The sequence below is a fragment of the Colossoma macropomum genome, unplaced genomic scaffold (assembly GCF_904425465.1).
Source record: "Colossoma macropomum unplaced genomic scaffold, Colossoma_macropomum, whole genome shotgun sequence".
Lineage (NCBI taxonomy): Eukaryota > Metazoa > Chordata > Actinopteri > Characiformes > Serrasalmidae > Colossoma > Colossoma macropomum.
In genome coordinates, this window is record NW_023494805.1 from 18,489,590 (window position 1) to 18,511,166 (window position 21,577).

The following is a 21,577-nucleotide window of genomic DNA, read 5'->3' on the forward strand; positions in this document are numbered from 1 at the left end:
TCGCAACGATTTCTGGACAAGTTCTGCTGGCAAAGTCACGTGGGAAGTGCAGGTGCTCCAGCACCAGCTGATTTCAGGTTTGCAACTGTTAAAAATAGGAATAATAAAATGTTCTGAACTTTAAAATAATTTGAGCGTAGTAAAGACCCATATGTACTTGTTTTAGAGCGGAGTTTGTATTTGTGTATTTAAGTGAGCACCATATTTTCATTACAGCGAGCTGAGAACTGTTGGCCACTTTGGGGGCGCAACGTTTTAACATGTGCAGGTTGCGGTGCAGAGAGGACGCAGAGTTATAGAGTACTGTGTCCCAAAACAGCCTAATATGGTTCTTAAACTAAAAATATCTAACATAATGATGTTTTTATCAATTCTATATTATTATTATATATCGTTATATCTCCCGTTTAGAGTGTTACAGGGTTAAATCTTACAGTGTTACATAAACAATCCTACTGGTCATCATTCAGTTCATCTGCATAAAGTGGGTCCGGAACGAGAGAGTAGAATGATGATGTGCGCCAATGGTTTGATGTGTCAGTTAGATGTAAACATTGTCACCTCTTGCCTCATCATAGCGCTGACATGTTCTGTTTGATGTGAAGTAGCAAAAAAAAATTGCATAACGTCATTAGTCACATCAAACATACACTGCTTAAAATTTCAGCACCCTCGACTTCAAAAACCTTCCTCCGTCCCTGGCTGAAGTCGACACGAGTGCTCACTCGAACCCTCACCCCTCTGAGGGCTATTATATTACATATATTAAAAGATTTATGCAAATACTAATTGTATTGAATTGTATTCTTTGGTGTACCTTATGTGTTTTAAACACTTTAAAACTAAGAGAAAGAAAAGACTTAATTGGCTATCATTATTAGGAAAAATGAAAGAGCTATTTTTAGGAAACATTAGCTTAGATCTGGCATAGTAAGCAGGCATCATCTGTAAGCCACAGCTTACCAAAGATAAGTGGCACTAAAGCAGGTAGCTTTTCTTTTTCCTCATCCTACAGATCAGGGCCTCAACACAGCTGCTCCTCACCTTCAGATACAGAATTACTGCTTTGGCAGACAGCACTTTTTCCCACTCCTACTTTTCTCCTACTTTCTCTCAGTTTTGTCCCATATCTTGCCTCTGCAGACATTTACTCAAAAACCAGGCTATCGGTCACAGTTTTTTACCTACTGTTGGTGCTGCTGTACTGTTGTGGCTGCTGAGGAGGCTTATCAGAGAAATGATGAACTTTGACTTTATTATAACAGTGTAAAATAGCACATTGTGTATAAGGGGTCATATCAGATGATTTAGTCATCAGCGCTTTTGAATTCCATAATATTCTGAGCTTTTAGGCCACCAACACTCGTGCTGGTGAAACCAGCTGGGCTTAGAGTATTATGCAATAGCACACAAAAAAAATCTCCAACTCTGACACATGCATTCTCCATTTTTCTTGTAAGTTCATTCCAGAGATATTAAACATTGCTCATTCTTATCAAAAATGTTCCTCCCAAGAAGGCAAGTCTGTTCTTCTTGTTCTTGGTATTAAAGTTAACCCATTGTTTTCTAATAGTGGTCAGCAGACACAAGAAGTTAAAAGATAAAATGGGGACGAGCCGCTTCCTTTAATTGGCGGGGCTGAATAGGTGAAAAACTTGAATATGAATAAGTGGAGCTAAACTGCGTTGATTTTCATGACATCACAGAACTATTCATTCAAAAAGATCTGTTTTCACATTTTAGTTTCCATATACAGACTGTTTGGACTGAGGAGTGAACAGTATGTTTTAAAGCTTTAAAAGTGTGTACATACTACATCAAACTCATCAAAAACCTTTCTTGTCATATTTTTACTTTGTAATGTGTTGCGTTATGATGTACAGTTATACCCCTACTAGAAAATTACATTAGCACTGCAATACAGCCTTATCAGTAATCATAGGGAAAACTTCATACCAGGGACTTCACATGGACTTAAGGCAAGTCCATTCCAGTTTATATCCTGATAATCCTTTAAAATTGGCTGAAGATTTTTAATCCTTTCCCCATTAAAAGAGGCTGCATGCTGTGTGCACATTGGCACTCAAGATTTCCATGTTTACAAAAAGAGTCTAAGGGGAATCCTGCTGTGAGCATGCAGTGTGACTGCATTATGAACTAGACAGAAAGGAGATGTGCCATTACTTTGAGGAAATGCATGGGTTAGTTGATGGGATGACAGTAATCACATCCCCAGAATCCTATTTTTAATGGTTATGAAAGGTGATGAATGCAAAAGTAACACTAAACAGTGGTCGCTAATCTCTCTGGCAACCTTATTAGACTATGTAGTTCCAGAGACTGTAGCCAATCTGTTGATGCACAGTCTGTGTCATCCTCTAGCTCGTCATCAGTGGTGAGTTTCTGACCACCGAGCATCTTTTGGCTGAATATTCTCAACCCACCAGTGGCACTGATGTGAGTAAAAAATCCAGTAACTTCACTGATATACTTGTATCAGCTCCACACACTATCATGAAACTACCATGTCAGTGCCACTGCTATGTTGAGAATGATCCACCACCCAAATAATATCTGGCAAACAGTGGTCAGAAAATGATGTATTTAAGGACTGTTTTGACTGGAAATTAAATAAATGTACAGCAGTCTCTGACTTTGCACAGTACTGTATACTGAAGCTATTGAGTTGGTGGAGCTCCAAGTGTGAGTGTCTCATGAAGTGGTCAGTGAGTGAAAGTACAAGGTTTCCAGTAAAGTAAACAGTGAGTGAGTGTAAAACTGTGTTTGGTTTATAACAGAGAAAGCAAAGCTGAAGCATATTTTCACATGTTGAGGATTCTTCAAAGAAATTAGTCTTCATAGTTGTCCTTATAAAGAAAGACCTCACCAGATCCTGAATGATAGAGCACAGTAATAATGAAACATGGACAAATCAACCAGAAACTTTTTTCATGGAAAAAGTTGATGCGAGTGCAGCTGAGCTCAACTAACAACACTGTGTGCACAGATGTTGTTCTTTGTAAGTGTGTGTGTCTTGGTGGTACACGCTCTGTCCAGCCTTCTGCATCTGGTAGTGATTAGGTGGGAGAGTATAAAGCAGATGCAGTGTGTTTATGAGCTGCAGAGGGGCTTCAGTATGGGAGCGCTAACAGTGCTGGGGCTGCAGCTATGTCTGCTTACCTTCAGTCTCGGGGCACCATACTTCCCTGTATGGTCAGTTTCTGACACTGAGAGCCAAGACGAGCTAAAAAGTATGGACCAGCCCATTATGTTTGAGACTGGATATGGAGAACTGCATCAGGCTGAGGTAAGCTCTGAACCTGTATTATTAGCAGTGAAGTAAAGAGAACGAAAGCTCAGTGGAAATTAGAAATCTTAGCATCATTTTTAACTTGATAGTAGCACTTAAATCTCATAACAGGGCAGCAGGTGGCTGACAAATTATTAATGACAACAGGATCTCCTTCTGCTGTGAATCGCAGCATAGCAGGAACTCTGCAGGCTCTTAGTGTGTAAGTGTACAATTTTCAGTGAAAGCACATGAAGAAGTGCTACTACAAGTCATACTCTGGCCTGTTTTACTGCTTTTGGTAAACAAGTCAAAGTAAACTGGTAAAGTGCCAGAGAAAATACAAAATAACACATCTGGAATGACAATGAGAAGTACAGGACTGTTAGCACATAAAGCTATACAGGCCCACCTTATCGCAACACAGCTGACTGACTCAAACATACTAACAAGGACACACATTATAATCATTGACTTTTGATGAAGAACGCATTGTAATAATGATGATGTAATGATTGTGGGCTGACGTTTTCCATCTCTAAACTATAATAAAATGTTTATAATAAAAATTATAAAAGAAAATGACTTGTTTTAGGGCACATTGCTCTTTTATAAACAGAATCATAGAAAATCAAAATCAACTTTTATATTTATATAACTATTTATACAATATTTATATTAGTCTTTGAAGAAAAAAAATCAAGTACTTAAACACAGACCTTTAAGACTGTGAGAAACATACATCCTATAAAATATACATCCTAAAGCAGTAATGAAAAATGTTAAATATGAGTGTGTAAAATGAACATCTTGTACAGACTTGATGTGAGTGTGTTCTGGCAGGCTCCAGAGCTCGGACTGGAAATGAAATATCAGGACCCACAGGACTATGACATCACGCTGATGGTATGACAGCCTCGTCCAGGTGTTATCTATACTTTTTAATGGATATTCTGCTTATTTCCCAAAGATGACGTAAATATGATATACTAAAATGTTTTAATGTTGTTTTTATTTTTAGAATAAACAAAGATGTTTGGAGTTTTGTTTGTGCTTGTTTTCATGAAGTAACTGTTATAAACTAAAATGTCTTTATTTTCTATTCTCCTTTGAATAAACTAAGATATTTGCCATTTTGTTTATGAATGTTTTCACAACATGTCTTTGTGACTGTTTTTATTAGAAACACAGAGTAAGACGTTCAGAAAAGAAGAAGAAAAAGAAGTTTAGAGCAGGAGCCTTCACCCTACTAGGTGTAAGCACTTTGACTAAACAGTGTTGCAAGACTGTTGCGTCAAATTCTCTCATCATCCAACAATTTAAGAGTATTTTGAGATTTTTGATTGCTCTCCCTCTTCAGCCTCTCTTTTTCTCAAAAGTCTTTTCAACAGACATCTCTGGATGGGATTAAAACTCCAGTGGTAAGCTAATTCTTCTCAGTGATTGTAGAACATAGTTCTGGCTTATGGTGTTACAGCACAAGAATGCAAAAATATCCAAAAAGAAAATTTTAGGGTGGTTTGTGAGCACACTGCTCAGAATGCACAGCTTATATATTCAAAATACAGTACATTACAAACTATAATGCACACTAAATAGCCACTTTATCACAAACACCCACCTTATGACACTTTGCTAATGTACAGTAAGAGACTGTAGCTCATCTGTTGTTAAACAATTTGTGTTAATCATCCTCTAGTCAGTGGTCAGTTTCAAACAAAGTCACTTGTGGCTAAATAACTCTGGACGGTGGACCACTATGCGCTTAAACAAGCGAACTAGAGACACACACACTACCATGTCAGTGTTTAGAAAGATCCACCTTCCAAATAATATCTGGACAGCAGTGGTCTGATGGTCAGAAAGGGACAAAAGATGAATGGAGTAGAAGGTGGTAAATGGTACATGATAACAGAGGGGCTACAGACTGTAATTGTACACCAGTCTATGTACTAATAGTTGTATGTTTGAACACTGCTGGACAAATTACTTGTTTTGTTCATTTTCTGTGGGAAAATAATTGAGAGCTTTTTTGTCTGCATATTTTACTGCACGATCTATATGTATTGGCTGAGTTTAACTATATATAACACACAGAAGCATGTTCCATATACATGAAGTGTTAACTTATTTTCACAAAGTCAACAAAATATGTAATTTGACTGGAAAACCCAAACTTCTGCATTCAACTCTATTTTCAACCGTGTTTGTATAATATATCTGTAGCATTAAACTCTTCTGATATCTGGTTTATATCACCATCACTGTGAACTGTGAATTCCGACTCTGTCAGTTTATCTAGAACAGAGCTTTTCACATCAAGCCACCCTGAATGACTTTGTTTACATCTCATCAATTGAACAGTTTAAAAAATTGTATGATTCCTCTTTAATGTGCTTCTGTCCATCTATTCCACATGGTTACTCTCAGAGCTCTCGCACCAAGAGGGAAGCAGAGGCAGCAGCTGGGAAATTACTCCACCCCCGCCCAAAGCCACACCAGGGAAAGATGTCTCCTATAGGGAACACTGGAGAACCTGAGGTACTCACTGTCCTCTCTATTCAGCCTCAGCACAGACTGCAGATGTAGCCTGAATTATCACTGCTGAAAGAGAGGCAGATGACAGAGGGCTTTAATGAACCTCTTAAAAGGGCTCATATCCTGAAAACACTAAATATCCTCTTCTGAAGGAAAAAAGGATGATGTACCATGGAAACATTGTTGAAGTTTCCAAACGGAAAATTTATATTACATCAGTCTTAAAGGCACAGAAAAAAAATGGCTTGTTTAATTGTAAGGAATAAAGACAGGTTGGAAAATGGTCATGAAAATAAATTGAACAACAAATGAAACAAATTACAACTGTTTTTAGAACAAAAACTACACAAGTGGGGGAAAAAAAATGCAAGAAATGTAGAATATACAGTTGTGCGCAAAAGTTTGTGCACCCCCAGTCAAATGACATGTTTTGTTGATTTTGTAAGTGAAAATTACTTACACATCTTTTTTACACATTTTAATGCATATTTGCTGTTTTTTTGCTGAATCCATCACAAAAACATAATATATGGCCTGTGCAAAAGTTCTGGCACGTTTTCTGGTTTACTTTTTTCCAACATGTTAAACTCAGCAAATAAACAGTAACTGTGCATTAATATGTCCAGAAAGTGTCTCTGTTTCTTCCTCTGTAGAGTATGTGTTAACTTCTTTTCACTTAGAAAAACAACAAAATGTAATTTTACTTTTGCACACGACTGCAGATCCTCTCTTTCTCTCTTCAAGGTGGTTCGGGCTAAAAGACAGCTACAAAAAAAAAAAAAGCCGTCCAAACAACCATCCAGACCAGGACGAAACAGTTTAGTTGGCTCAATGGTAAGAATACACTTTACAGCTGCATGGAGAAGGATAAAGGTTTGTTCCAGTCACTTTGAATCATCTGTGAATTCTTTCATACAGGGTCCCACAGTGAGCAGCATTCAGGAGTGAAGAGACACAGCAAACGGTAACATAGCTTATAATATATGAACATTTTGATAACAAAAAACTGTATAACTCTGATTGCGTCACTGATATGTTTATGTTTGTTGCAACCATCAGCACATCTTTAATGACTCAGAAGGCAAAATGAACATTTTCAACTTTGTATAGCTGTTTAGAAGACTTTTCCATTAGCATAATGATCACGATTATTTAGATGCCATCACCCTTTAAATGGGAATTACACCTTTTTTTCTGCATAATTCTGTCATGGAGAAATAAACAATCTCATTTAGAGTGGTTTGGTGTGAAACGGTTAATTGTAGAGAAACTTACCAACTTGGATTTCTTATCAGTGATAGGAACCAGGGGTCGCCATGTTTACAATGCAAATGTAGCCATTTTATTTCCTATCCAAAAAGACCAGTGAACCTATACATGCCTTCTGAGTGGGGGGCTGTTTGCTTTACAACACATTGCGTGTGCCCCTCAGACATGAACAGATCCAAACAGATTTTCGTGAAGCTTGAGTGGTCCTTTTTAGATAAAACACTCAACAGACTCTCAGTAACATGACAAAAACATATGAGGGTTAGGATTAGGTTTTGGGTTGAGGTTAAGGTTAGGATTAGGATTAGGGCCAGGGTTAGGATTAGGTTTTGGGTAAGTTTAGGTTTTGCGTAATGGGTGTAACATATTAACAATACATCTGCTTAATGTAAGTAATGTATCAACAGAACATCTACAAGATATTTACTTCAGTGTAATCAGATGCTTCACTACTGCTACTTCACTGATGTGATGTTGTTGTGTTCCTGATAATCTGTTAAGAGTTTATTAATCATCTACAAAGGATCACTCCAAATAAAGTGTTACCCAATGTGTCAGACATCAGACAGCACATATCTAATCATTTCATGTAATACCTTTCAGTGAAGGAGCTTTTAGAGGCATTAAACTCTTCAGACATCTGGTTCCTATCACCACCACTGTGAACAATATTGACTCGTTTCTCTAGAATGAGAGAAGCATTTCACATCAATCCACTCTGAATGACTTTGTTTACATCTTTACCATTTCATTACATCAAAACTGCAGCCTTTAAGTAACACTGAGGTGAAAATTATTGCTTTCTCTCCTTTTTTAGATGATGTGTACTGATGAACGAAGGACAAAGTGAACAGTCTGTCACGATGAATACCGTCTGATTTCATTATCATGAAATGATTTTATCTAAACATGATTTACATGTAGCTTCACAATATGCATAGCAGAGAGTAAGAAGGCTATTCTGACATGAAAGAGTTGAACATACAGGAAATGTATACGTTAATAATATCTTTTCTTTTGTTAATCATTTCCTTTAATAAACTACCACTGTACTCTTTCTGTATATTTTAGTTGTTATAAAATTTGGTGCATTACCAACAGAGACCCCCAGCTGGCAGCATTTATTCATGCAGTCTTAAATGTAAGCCACGTGCCTTAATACAACCACATTGTTACAGTCCTTCTCAGAACTATAATACAATAAAATCTAACATCAGCTGAAATCTGCTGTCTCAAATTATTGTGACGTTACTTTCATGAATCAAATCTGAAAAAATCCACATGAATTTCTGTCTATCGTTCCACTGTGAGAAGACAATTCAGAAGCTGTTACACTGAGCAGAGCTAATGGACATTAAAAGAAAAAATTGCACCAGAGTGCTGAAAGTGGACTTCACAGATGTGGAGAAAGGTTTTCTGGCCTGATGAGTTTAAAAGTGTAATTGGCATTATTTGGATTGTGAGAAGCAGAAAATGCAACCAACTTCTAAGACTGAACGTTGGATGTATAGAAAGCGAGTATCCTGAAAATAATGGAAGCTGTAATAAATCAAAATGTGGCCACTAAATACTGAAAAACTTATTTGATGGACTAATTTAATTCTGTGCAATTTAATTCTGTGAAATATATGTTTTCAGATTTTTTCATGACACTGAAAAATGATGTATTTAAGGACAGTTTTGACTGGAAATTAAATAAATGAACAGTAGTCTCTGATTTTGCACAGTACTGTTTATTGGTGCTATGGAGTTGGTGGAGCTCCAAGTGTGAGTGTCTGATGAAGTGGTCAGTGAGTGAAAGTACAAGGTTTCTGATAAAGTAAACAGTGAGTGAGTGTAAAACTGTGTTTGGTTTATAACAGAGAAAGCAAAGCTGAAGCAAATTTTCTCATGTTGAGGATTCTTCAAAGAAATTAGTCCTCATAGTTGTCCTTATAAAGAAAGACCTCACCAGATCCTGAATGATAGAGCACAGTAATAATGAAACATGGACAAATCACCCAGAATCTTTTTCATGAGAAAACTGTCAAAGTTGATGCGAGTGCAGCCGAGCTCAACTAACAACACTGTGTTTACAGATGTTGTTCTCTGTACGTGTGTGTGTGTTGGTGTTATGCCCTCTGCCCAGCCTGCTGCTTCTGGTAGTGATTAGGTGGGTGAGTATAAAGCAGATGCAGTGTGTTTATGAGCTGCAGAGGGGCTTCAGTATGGGAGCGTTAACAGTGCTGGGGCTGCAGCTATGTCTGCTTACCTTCAGTCTCGGGGCAAAAGTCTTCCCTGTATGGTCAGTTTCTGACACTGAGAACCAAGAAGACAACAGTATGTTCCGTCCCCCTGATTTGGAGACTGGATATGGAGAACTGCATCAGGCTGAGGTAAGCTCTGAACCTGCATTATTAGCAGTGAAGTAAAGAGAACGAAAGCTCAGTGGAAATTAGAAATCTTAGCATCATTTTTAACTTGATAGTAGCACTTAAATCTCATAACAGGGCAGCAGGTGGCTGACAAATTATTAATGACAACAGGATCTCCTTCTGCTGTGAATCGCAGCATAGCAGGAACTCTGCAGGCTCTTAGTGTGTAAGTGTACAATTTTCAGTGAAAGCACATGAAGAAGTGCTACTACAAGTCATACTCTGGCCTGTTTTACTGCTTTTGGTAAACAAGTCAAAGTAAACTGGTAAAGTGCCAGAGAAAATACAAAATAACACATCTGGAATGACAATGAGAAGTACAGGACTGTTAGCACATAAAGCTATACAGGCCCACCTTATCGCAACACAGCTGACTGACTCAAACATACTAACAAGGACACACATTATAATAATTAACTTTTGATGAAGAACGCATTGTAATAATGATGATGTAATGATTGTGGGCTGACGTTTTCCATCTCTAAACTATAATAAAATGTTTATAATAAGTTATAAAAGAAAATGATTTGTTTTAGGACACATTGCTCTTTTATAAACAGAATCATTCAAAATCAACTTTTATATTTATATAACTATTTATACAATATTTATATTAGTCTTTGAAGAAAAAAAATCAAGTACTTAAACACAGACCTTTAAGACTCTGAGAAACATACATCCTATAAAATATACATCCTAAAGCAGTAATGAAAAATGTTAAATATGAGTGTGTAAAATGAAAGTCTTGTGCAGACTTGATGTGAGTGTGTGCTGGCAGGCTCCAGGGCTCGGACTGGACATGCAACACCAGGACCCACAGGACTATGACATCACGCTGATGGTATGACAGCCTCGTCCAGGTGTTATCTATACTTTTTAATGGATATTCTGCTTATCTCCCAAAGATGACGTAAATATGATAAACTAAAATGTTTTAATGTTGTTTTCTCCTTAGAATTAATAAGATGTTTGCTGTTTTGTTTATGAATGTTTTCACAATATCACTTTGTGACTGGTTTTATTAGAAACACAGAGTAAGACGTTCAGAAAAGAAGAAGACAAAGACGTTTAGCCACTTTACCACAAACACCCACCTAATGATACTTTGCTAATGTACAGTAAGAGACTGTAGCTCATCTGTTGATGCACAGTTTGTGTTAATCATCCTCTAGTCAGTGGTCAGTTTCAAACAAAGTCACTCGTGGCTGAATAACTCTGGACGGTGGACCACTATGCATTTAAACAAGCAAACTAAAGACACACACACTACCATGTGAGTGTTTAGAATGATCCACCATCCAAATAATATCTGGACAGCAGTGGTCTGATGGTCAGAAAGGGACCAAAGATGAATGGAGTAGAAGGTGGTAAATGGTACATGATAACAGAGGGGCTACAGACTGTAATTGTACACCAATCTATGTACATACAGTTGTATGTTTGAACACCGCTGGTCAATTAGTTAATTTTCTGTGGGAAAATAATTGAGAGCTTTTTTGTCTGCATATTTTACTGCACAATCTATATGTATTGGCTGAGTTTAACTATATATAACACGCAGAAGCATGTTCCATATACATAAAGTGTTAACTTATTTTCACAAAGTCAACAAAATATGTAATTTGACTGGAAAACCCAAACTTCTGCATTCAACTCTATTTTCAACCGTGTTTGTATAATATATCTGTAGCATTAAACTCTTCTGATATCTGGTTTATATCACCATCACTGTGAACTGTGAATTCCGACTCTGTCAGTTTATCTAGAACAGAGCTTTTCACATCAAGCCACCCTGAATGACTTTGTTTACATCTCATCAATTGAACAGTTTAAAAAAATTGTATGATTCCTCTTTAATGTGCTTCTGTCCATCTATTCCACACGGTTACTCTCAGAGCTCTCGCACCAAGAGGGAAGCAGAGGCAGCAGCTGGGAAATTACTCCACCCCCGCCCAAAGCCACACCAGGGAAAGATGTCTCCTATAGGGAACACTGGAGAACCTGAGGTACTCACTGTCCTCTCTATTCAGCGCAGCACAGACTGCAGATGTAGCCTGAATTATCACTGCTGAAAGAGAGGCAGATGACAGAGGGCTTTAATGAACCTCTTATTCTAAAAACACTAAATATCCTTTGCTTTTCTGAAGGAAAAAAGGATGATGTACCATGGAAACATTGTTGACGTTTCCAAACAGAAAATTTATATTACATCAGTCTTAAAGGCACAGAACAAAAATGGCTTGTTTAATTGTAAGGAATAAAGACAGGTTGGAAAATGGTCATGAAAATAAATTGAACATGGCCATGTAAACAAATTACAACTGTTTTTAGAACAAAAACTACACAAGTGGGGAAAAAAATAAAATGCAAGAAATGTAGAATATACAGTTGTGCGCAAAAGTTTGTGCACCCCCAGTCAAATGACATGTTTTGTTGCTTTTGTAAGTGAAAATTACTTACACATCTTTTTTACACATTTTAATGCATATTTGCTGTTTATTTGTGGAATCCATCACAAAAACATAATATATGGCCTGTGCAAAAGTTCTGGCACGTTTTATATTTTCTGGTTTACTTTTTTCCAATATGTTAAACTCAGCAAATAAACAGTAATTGTGCATTAATATGTCCAGAAAGTGTCTCTGTTTCTTCCTCTGTAGAGTATGTGTTAACTTCTTTTCACTTAGAAAAACAACAAAATGTAATTTTACTTTTGCACACGACTGCAGATCCTCTCTTTCTCTCTTCAAGGTGGTTCGGGCTAAAAGACAGCTACAAAAAAAAAGCTGTCCAAACAACCATCCAGACCAGGACGAAACAGTTTAGTTGGCTCAATGGTAAGAATACACTTTACAGCTGCATGGAGAAGGATAAAGGTTTGTTCCAGTCACTTTGAATCATCTGTGAATTCTTTCATACAGGGTCCCACAGCGAGCATCATTCAGGAGCGAAGAGACACAGCAAACGGTAACATAGCTTATAATATATGAACATTTTGATAACAAAAAACTGTATAACTCTGATTGTGTCACTGATATGTTTATGTTTGTTGCAACCATCAGCACATCTTTAATTACTCAGAAGGCAAAAATGAACATTTTCAACTTTGTATAGCTGTTTAGAAGACTTTTCCATTAGCGTAACAATCACGACTAATAAGCTTATTTAGATGCCATCACCCTTTAAATGGGAATTTCACCTTTTTTCTACATAATTCTGTCATGGAGAAATAAACAATCTCATTAAGAGTGGTTTGGTGTGAAACGGTTAATTGTAGAGAAACTTCCTAACTTGGATTTCTTATCAGTGATAGGAACCAGGGGTCGCCATGTTTACAACACAAATGTAGCCATTTTATTTCCTATCCAAAAAGACCAGTGAACCTATACATGCCTTCTGAGTGGGGGACTGTTTGCTTTACAACACATTGCGTGTGCCCCTCAGACATGAACAGATCCAAACAGATTTTGGTGACAAGCTTGAGTGGTCCTTTTTAGATAAAACACTCAACAGACTCTCAGTAACATGACAAAAACATATGAGGGTAAGGATTAGGTTTTGGGTTGAGGTTGAGGTTAGGGTTAGGATTAAGGCCAGGTTTAGGAATAGGTTTTGGGTTGAGGTTGAGGTTAGGGTTAGGATTAAGGCCAGGTTTAGGAATAGGTTTTGGTTTTAGGTTGAGGTTAGGGTTAGGATTAGGGCCAGGGTTAGGATTAGGTTTTGGGTTGAGGTTGAGGTTAGGGTTAGGATTAGGGCCAGGGTTAGGATTAGGTTTTGGGTTGAGGTTGAGGTTAGGGTTAGGATTAGGGCCAGTGTTAGGTTTTGGGTTGAGGTTAAGGTTAGGATTAGGTTTTGGGTTGAAGTAAAGGTTAGGGTTAGGATTAGAGCCAGGGTTAGTGTTAGGTTTTGGGTTGAGGTTGAGGTTAGGGTTAGGATTAGAGCCAGGGTTAGGGTTAAGTTTTGGGTTGAGGTTGAGGTTAAGGTTAGGATTAGGATTAGGGCCAGGGTTAGGATTAGGTTTTGGGTAAGGTTAGGTCCGACATCAGACAGCAGATATCAGTGAAGGAGCTTTTAGAGGCATTAAACTCTTCAGACATCTGGTTCCTATCACCACCGTGAACAATATTGACTCGTTTCTCTAGAATGAGAGAAGCATTTCACATCAATCCACTCTGAATGACTTTGTTTACATCTTTACCATTTCATTACATCAAAACTGCAGCCTTTAAGTAACACTGAAGTGAAAACTATTGCTTTCTTTCTCTCTTTTTTAGATGATGTGTACTGATGAACGAAGGACAAAGTGAACAGTCTGTCACGATGAATACCGTCTGATTTCATTATCATGAAATGATTTTATCTAAACATGATTTACATGTAGCTTCACAATATGCATAGCAGAGAGTAAGAAGGCTATTTTGACATGAAAGAGTTGAACATACAGGAAATGTATACGTTAATAATATCTTTTCTTTTGTTAATCATTTCCTTTAATAAACCACCACTGTACTCTTTCTGTATATTTTAGTTGTTATAAAATTTGGTGCATTACCAACAGAGGCCCCCAGGCGGCAGCACTTATCCATGCAGTCTTAAATGTAAGCCACGTGCCTTTGTTATAGTCCTCCTCAGAACTATAATACAATAAAATCTAACATCAGCTGAAATCTGCTGTCTCAAATAATTGTGACGTGTTACTTTCATGAATCTGACAGAATTAAAAGCTGGACTACTCTATGCTTGTGATGCTGCAGTTTACAGTGCTAATAGTTGTTTGCTGGCCTCCTTTTAATGTGTTGGTGATGAGCTGTGTTTTTTGTGAGAAAAACTGTCATCACCCTGGTGTCTGGGTGGTGCAGACGGAAAAGCAGAGCTCAGCCTAAAAACATTTACACAACAGTGCGCCGCAGCCAAGAAATAAATCACCACGCCAGCAGACGGAATTTTACTCACTTCCCTCATGATAAAAACACTTACCACCAAATAGAAACAGAAAGCACAAAAATCAAGCATGTCAGTTACGGTTACTGTGTTTTCTATGCATAGTTGTACCTCAGTGAAAGGCTGGCCTGATAAAAAGAGGATTAACAATGCCCATTTCATTTTCGATGCTATCAAAGTAAAAATGTCTTGAAACACAATGAAAGCTAATTTACTTGAGCACATTCTAAACTTTAGGATTTTATTTGAGGCTCGTATATGAATTCTCAACTTTTTCAAGGCCACACTGGCCCTGTAACAAGAGCTGCAGCTCAGATCTCATACTATTATACTAAATACTACGTCCAAATAAGTACACCTCTATTAGCTGTACATTCATTAATATATATGTATAGTGTAGTAACATGAGGTTTAAGATGCAGCCAAAACAAACTTAGAAAACCACAAACCTTAAAACTTCTAAGCAACTTTAGAAAAACAGCCCAGTCACTTGAGCGTACATACATGCACGACAAAAGCCCCACCCACTCCCTCTCCCTTTACTTTGATAGTGTTCAGGTGCCTAGTTTAATCACTGCATGTAGTTTCCATGAAAGATGGTAAATGAAAAGCCTATGAACAAAGGTATTCTTATTCCTCAGTTTTTCAGTTCTGTACTAAAAACGTTACACTCTTCCTGGTAAATAAGAAAGACACTTGTCCTGCACAAGGCTGACCAAAACAGCATCTGTTAGCTGACATTACGGAAAAAGCTGTCAGCGTGTTCCTCCAAGCATGTCGAGTTGTTCAATGATGTTGCATTAGTGCCAATAAATGCATTTGGTGGCTTCACATGTCTTGGAGATGCCTGCTTCACCTCAAGACCTAGCTAGCTAGCAGATGGGAATTGACCATGACTAAACTGTGGGGGAAACTGAGTAAACATCATCAACATTAGAACAGATACAAATAAAACATAAACAACACTTTGTGACCTTTTATGTGCGATTGTGTTGGCTTAACCCTTTCCAAAGCAATATTTGAGGAAGCCCAGAATTTACAGTTACCAAACAAAACCTGCTTGAGCTAATCAATCCTTCATGAAGTTATTCTTCAATAAAGGGACACTTCTGATGAAATATTGTGAAGGTGGGAGGAGCTTTGAGAAACTAAAAATGCTTTGGGGTAGATTTTTGGAGTTGGGCCGTTTGAAATACGTGTTCTAGTTTCCAATCATTAACCTTCTGTGTTTACTTTAAATATCCCTTTAAATTATAATTATATCAAGTGTGCTGCTGGGGGTGTTTAACAACTCCATACCTTGGCTGGAGTGCAGCAAGAAATCAGGCTTCCGCACCCATGCTTAAACTTTTGTGGAAATGAATGCAATGCATTATATGGAGAAGTTGTATTTTCCCGTATTTTACCGAACGTTTGCGACATTCATTCAACACTCACAAGTGTGTAATGAACTCGTGGCAGAAAAAGACAAACGACTGAGGGCGAAACTCTCAAAATAAAAGTGCTGACAGAAAAGACGAGTGTCATAAGCTGTAACTGACAGCAGTTTGCGCAGAGCTGTGCAGCCGTTGCTGCCTGTGCTCTCTTGGCAATGAACCCGACAGTGTTGTACTTTCAACTTTTATCAGATGAAGTTTGTTTTTCTTCTTGGCAGAACATCATCTAAGGGGACCTGGCACATACAATCGCAGCAGTAAAAACTAAACAGTGCTGTAATCACTGTCGGGTAAACAAGCGCGTTGTCACCCACAGAAGGCAGAAGGCGCGCTTGTGAAGCTCCACAGCAACTTCAAAATGACCACCAACACTCAGTGCACGTTTCACACATATAAAACATACGCACATTGAACACCGTGCATACAGCAGACAAGGCCGGGCCTCTTTGCAATGCTTTTATAGCACTTGACATTTTGAAGGTGGTTGCCCTCCCTTCCCCCCTCCCTCCCTTCCTTTTCTCTTTCTTTTTCTCTCTCTCCTAAACACTGAGGTGTTCACTCTCTGCAGGCTGTTCAAAAGGACGAGCGAATCCTCTCTGCCTCCTCATACAGCTAAGGGATAAGGTAAGAGACATGCTCTTAACCATTTGGCACAAGGCTTTGGAATAGATTACAAGGTTAAATGTGACTGCTGTAGAAATAGTTTACTGTACGTTTAAGTGAATTTGAGTGAAGCTCAGTTTTCTGCTGCTGTTCCAAAGGTTTTGGGCTTTTACTGTCAAGTCAAAGTTTGTGCATGAGAGTAAACAGTGCAGTGGGAGTGGCATTTGTTAAGACTCTCCAGCGTTTCTATTTCAACATTTGCCCTCTGGCTTCTATTATAAGTCTGCGTTGAATCAACAGATTCTGTTTTTTTTATCAAATCTAATGGGAAATCGATGAAAATTATAAGTACATATACATACACGCTCAGAAAAAAGGTACTAAACTGTCACTGAGGCAGTACCCCTCTTGTCATTGGGGTGGTACCCTCAAGGGTGCATCTCAGCACCTTTAGTCAGGGAACATATTTGTACCATAATACATTGAAATTATATTTTCTAAGTTGTGCTGACTCCACACACCCCATCTCGTCTCTAGGCTTTTTATTTTATTGTTCTGCTTTAAAACATTAGGTTATGAAAAGGTACAAATATGTATTTTCCATTGGGAAAAACCCATTTAAGATACACAATTGGACCTAAAAACCACTGTTGTATCTTTAAGAGTACGGTTACATTGTTTGTACCTTGATGAACGAAAAATGTACCTGCACAGAACCTTTTTTTCTAACAGTGTAGAGATGGAGTTGATAGAGACTAGATTTAAATGTTAGACCATTCCTTTAAGCTCACATTCACATATAAAAATGCATTCAGCTCACACTACGCACTAAGCTTCTCATTTTCCAGTAACCACACCTAGTTATTCAGCATTTATATACAAGCATCCTGCCTATGGCATTCGGATATGCACTGTTTAGGTATTCGAGACCAGATTTCTTCACACAGGCTTTCAAAAGAACGTTCCACACTTAGGCATGCTGTTTACATTCTCCATTTCACAGCAAATCTAGGAGGAAACAGACGTGAACTCGCTTCCAGAACTTTAGGAAAGCATCTTCCCATAACATCTGATGAAAGGATAGACAGAGGTAATGTCAGGAATGGTGTATTTCCATGCTTAAGGCAAGGCATTAAAATGTCTGGTAGCCACATGCATGTTTTCTGATGTTAAGAGAGAAAAAAGTATGCTGATGATCCAATTATTCATATCCAAAGGAGGATAGGAACTAGTTGTAAATACTGACTGCATTCTAGGAATCAACTTTAATGTATGATATATTATCTCAAAAACAGAACATACTGTAAATTGTAGGAAAAAAAGAAATATTATTGACAGAGGAGAATTACAATGAAGAGAAAGGGAACAAATGTTATCATGGCAGCAGATCTCCTCTGTACAAAGATCTTTCACCTTCTGGTTTCAAGCAACTTGTTTTAAAACTTCTATGTTTATCATCTTTGTCTTTTACTGATGTCACTTATACATATGTTTCTATGCTTTTATGTACCAATTTATTCAAAAGTGTAATCAGCACCACATTTCAAAGGTCCAGTCCAGTCCGGGCTGAAAAGTACAAAACACCCCGAGTGATATCCTCAAGGGCATCAGAAAAAATAAAATTTGGTCACTACTTCTAGATATCTGTATTTTTCCTTTGGATTTTTCCTTTCCTCTTGCTTTGGTTCTTGGAATTCCTGACTGGTGCTTCATGGTTAAGTAATTCAAAATCCTTGCTTTTTGAAACAGGGATCCATTTATAAAGCGATGCTGCTATATAGCCCCTTTGAATATTGCTAGACTGTTAGCAGTGACATCACAACCACTGAACATATTTATACATGAGCACTTATTAATCCTACAGCCACCCATTCACATTGAAGTTATAGGGAGTGTTGTTACTGCAAAAGAAGTCTATAGTCTATAGCGGAGTCTACAGCAAAATTCAATGGGGCTGTGCAGCAAAGCTTCCATATATGGATCCCTCCGTTTCAAAAAGCAAGGATTTTGTTTTTGATATGAGTCCTTTAACAATCGTTCCATCACTTAACACAAAGACTAATAATTGTTATTTTTCTTCAGAAATTTTTATATTGGAAGGAAAATGGCCCACGTGGATGAAGAATACTATGATTATGAAAACGTCAGCTACAGCTTCAGCTATGATGACTACCAAACCATCTGTGAGAAGCACGATGTCCGCTCATTTGCAAAGATCTTCGTACCAGTCATGTACGGGTTGTGTCTAGTGGTGGGTATAGCTGGGAATGTCCTGGTAGTGGCTGTGTATACTTGCAGCAAGCGTCTGAAGACACTGACAGACACATTTCTGGTTCACTTGGCTGTGGCTGATATACTGTTGCTCCTGACTCTGCCCTTCTGGGCGTCGGCTGCTGTGCAAGGCTGGGAGCTTGGGAATGTTCTCTGCAAGCTGGTCACTGCCTCATATACTATCAATTTCACCTGTGGCATGCTGTTGCTAGCGTGCATTAGCCTGGACCGATATTTGGCTCTAACACCAGGCCTGAGGGAAGGGGGCCTGGGGAAGGCTTTTAGGAAGAACCACTCAGCAAAGCTTTGCATAGTTGTATGGACAATTGCTTTGCTTTTAGGAATTCCAGACTTGGTGCTTTCCACGGTCAAGGAATTCTCTGATAGGAAGATGTGCATTCCTGTTTATACATCAGACATGGCCTTCCAAGCTAAAGTCAGTATGGAAGTACTAGAGATACTGCTTGGCTTTTTGGTGCCATTGATCGTCATGTTGTATTGTTATGCCCATGTGGCTCGGACTTTGCTGAAGCTGCCTCCAGAGAACAGGGAGAAGAGGTGGAGACCCATCCGAGTCTTACTGGCCGTGGTCCTGTCCTTCGTTCTTACGCAGCTGCCCTACAACGCCGTGAAGTTCTATCGGGTGCTGGACGTGACGCATGTGCTGGTAACCCACTGTGGGGTCAGTAAAGCACTGGACCGGGCCGCGCAGGTCACAGAGAGCCTGGCCCTGACCCACTGCTGCCTGAACCCAGTGCTGTATGCCTTCATTGGCTCATCCTTCAGACAGCACATAATGAAGTTTGCCAAGAGCTATGGTCAGAAGAGGAGGTCGGGACAGCGGAGAGAGTATCAAGGAACGGAGATCGCCTTCAACACAAACTCAAACTCCCAGGAGATACACTCCTTCTCCATATGAGAGACAGAAGTTGAGAGGGCCAATATTCTACATTTTTCTTGTACTGTATTTTTCCCCTTTCACTTATTCCATGACTTGGCGGCCATTTGTGTGTCACTGGTATTACCTTTACAAATGTACGTGAAAAGGGAAGTTAAAAGACATTTTAACATTGATGTGTATATTTCAGATAAATGACTTCAAAAAATAATAAAACCTATTTAAAAAGCTTAGAGGACTGTATTTTTTGGCTGTTCCAGCCCACTATAACTACACCCTACCTTGAAATGTAATCATTAAATGTTACACACACACACACACACACATTTTAAACTTATCTCTCTGGGTCGCGGTGGGGTGCTGGAGCCCATCCCAGTGGTCATTGGTCAGAAGGCAGGATACACCCTGGACAGGTCACCAGTCCATTGCAGGGCTGACAGATAGACATACACATCCACACACACACACTCACACCTAGGGGCCATGTAGCATGTCCAATAGGCCTATATTTTATATAAAATATTAAATATAATTATTTTTTTATTAATCAAGAATTTCACTGATTTCTGAAAAGGTCAGAATAATTCAGGGGTTAAGCAGTAAACAAAGTCATTTAGGGGTGAAATTGTTCATGGCAGAGAAACTTACCAACTCAGATTTCTTCACAGTGGTGGTGATAGGAACCAGAAATCATGACATCTACACCAGAAATGTAACCAATTTATCTACTGTCCAATACCACCAATGAACCTACAGACTACTACTTTTATATGTAAAATAATGATAAGATATTGTAAGTCTTGGAAAAATTTATGGCCTTGTAATTTCCAGCATGTATGTACTCCTCTACCATGAAGATATTTAAAACAAAAAGTAAAAAAGTATCAAAAATACTGTTTTAGGCATCAGGCAGTGTATTAGACGCTATTTCATGTAATAACTTTCTGTGACGAAAAAATGTAAAAAAAAATTATATATAAGTTTCTTGACATGGGTTGACATTTCTTGAAAGGCTGAACGCTATTTTCTTAGATTTTATGCTGAAAAAGATTTTAAAATAAGATTTTAAAATAATAACACTTGTGCTCTGTTGACATTGACTTTACTACCTTGTTCTTTGGGGTCCCAGAGACCTTTTTTGTCCAAATACTGTTATATCATCCTATACAAAGATTATATAACAAAGATATTTTAACTCAGTATACTGAGTTACAATAAACTGGGCTTTCAAATTTCAGGAATGAATAAATATGCATTCCAAAGCAAGGAATACAAAAGAATACATAAACTCTCAATACACAACCATTCCTAAGTTTGTAGCCATCTCTATATTCATGTAAAAAAAAACACATAAGAGAAACAAATACACACACACACACACACACACACATATATATATGTGTGTGTGTGTGTGTGTGTGTGTGTTTGTGTGTGTGTGTGTGTGTGTGTGTGTGTGTGTGTGTGTATTTGTTTCTCTTTTCTTATGTTTTTATATACACATTTATACACATACACAGTTATTTTGAACTTTACTTAGTGTGTCAAAAATTTTCACATAAGATACAGATGAATGCAAAGTCGAGAGAAAGTACCTCGAATACTAAATCTACTTCCTTAAGGAAGCTTATAAACCATCCCCAGTGTGTACGTAAGCCTGGCAATCAAATGCTTTGTATGTAGTATGCAGAGATTTACAAGTTTGGATTTGTGGTTTTTAATGACAATGTTTCTGGGATAAGACCCAAAATACAAAGTTTAGAGAATACTGGAACTATCTTACCAATGATTTAGGAAACTGTACTAATTACTTCACTTAAAAATCTTTGCACAAATTCACACTCCTAGATACAATGCAATAGGGTTCCCTTATGTGTATTACAGTTTATAGAGATGCCTGGAACATTAGGATTAACTTTTT

The 21,577-nt window shown here is 38.1% G+C and overlaps 2 protein-coding genes across 6 annotated transcripts; both read left to right on the forward strand.

Annotated features, from left to right (window-relative positions):
- The first annotated feature begins 2,410 nt into the window (after positions 1-2,410).
- Positions 2,411-8,319, forward strand: LOC118826454. 2 transcript variants are annotated; one of them, XM_036597433.1, is made up of 8 exons: positions 2,411-3,307; positions 4,133-4,195; positions 4,473-4,544; positions 4,669-4,710; positions 5,720-5,830; positions 6,572-6,661; positions 6,746-6,791; positions 7,914-8,319. In XM_036597433.1, exons 1-7 carry the CDS (start codon positions 3,008-3,010, stop codon positions 6,773-6,775), a joined length of 708 nt encoding a protein of 235 aa, XP_036453326.1. In that variant the 5' UTR covers positions 2,411-3,007; the 3' UTR covers positions 6,776-6,791; positions 7,914-8,319. The 2 variants fall into 2 exon arrangements, with proteins under 2 accessions (XP_036453326.1, XP_036453327.1); XM_036597434.1 differs by lacking the exons at positions 4,473-4,544; positions 4,669-4,710.
- Positions 8,320-8,979: 660 nt separating this feature from the next.
- ackr4a (atypical chemokine receptor 4a) lies at positions 8,980-19,889 on the forward strand. 4 transcript variants are annotated; one of them, XM_036597429.1, is made up of 9 exons: positions 8,981-9,471; positions 10,289-10,351; positions 11,406-11,516; positions 12,262-12,347; positions 12,432-12,477; positions 13,785-16,367; positions 16,456-16,511; positions 17,494-17,580; positions 18,573-19,889. In XM_036597429.1, the coding sequence occupies exon 9, from the start codon at positions 18,595-18,597 to the stop codon at positions 19,678-19,680; it is 1,086 nt and encodes a 361-aa protein (XP_036453322.1). In that variant the 5' UTR covers positions 8,981-9,471; positions 10,289-10,351; positions 11,406-11,516; positions 12,262-12,347; positions 12,432-12,477; positions 13,785-16,367; positions 16,456-16,511; positions 17,494-17,580; positions 18,573-18,594; the 3' UTR covers positions 19,681-19,889. The 4 variants fall into 4 exon arrangements, with proteins under 4 accessions (XP_036453321.1, XP_036453322.1, XP_036453324.1 ...); XM_036597428.1 differs by having other exon boundaries at positions 8,980-9,471; positions 13,785-16,511; XM_036597431.1 differs by lacking the exon at positions 17,494-17,580 and having other exon boundaries at positions 8,982-9,471.
- The last annotated feature ends 1,688 nt before the right edge of the window (positions 19,890-21,577 follow it).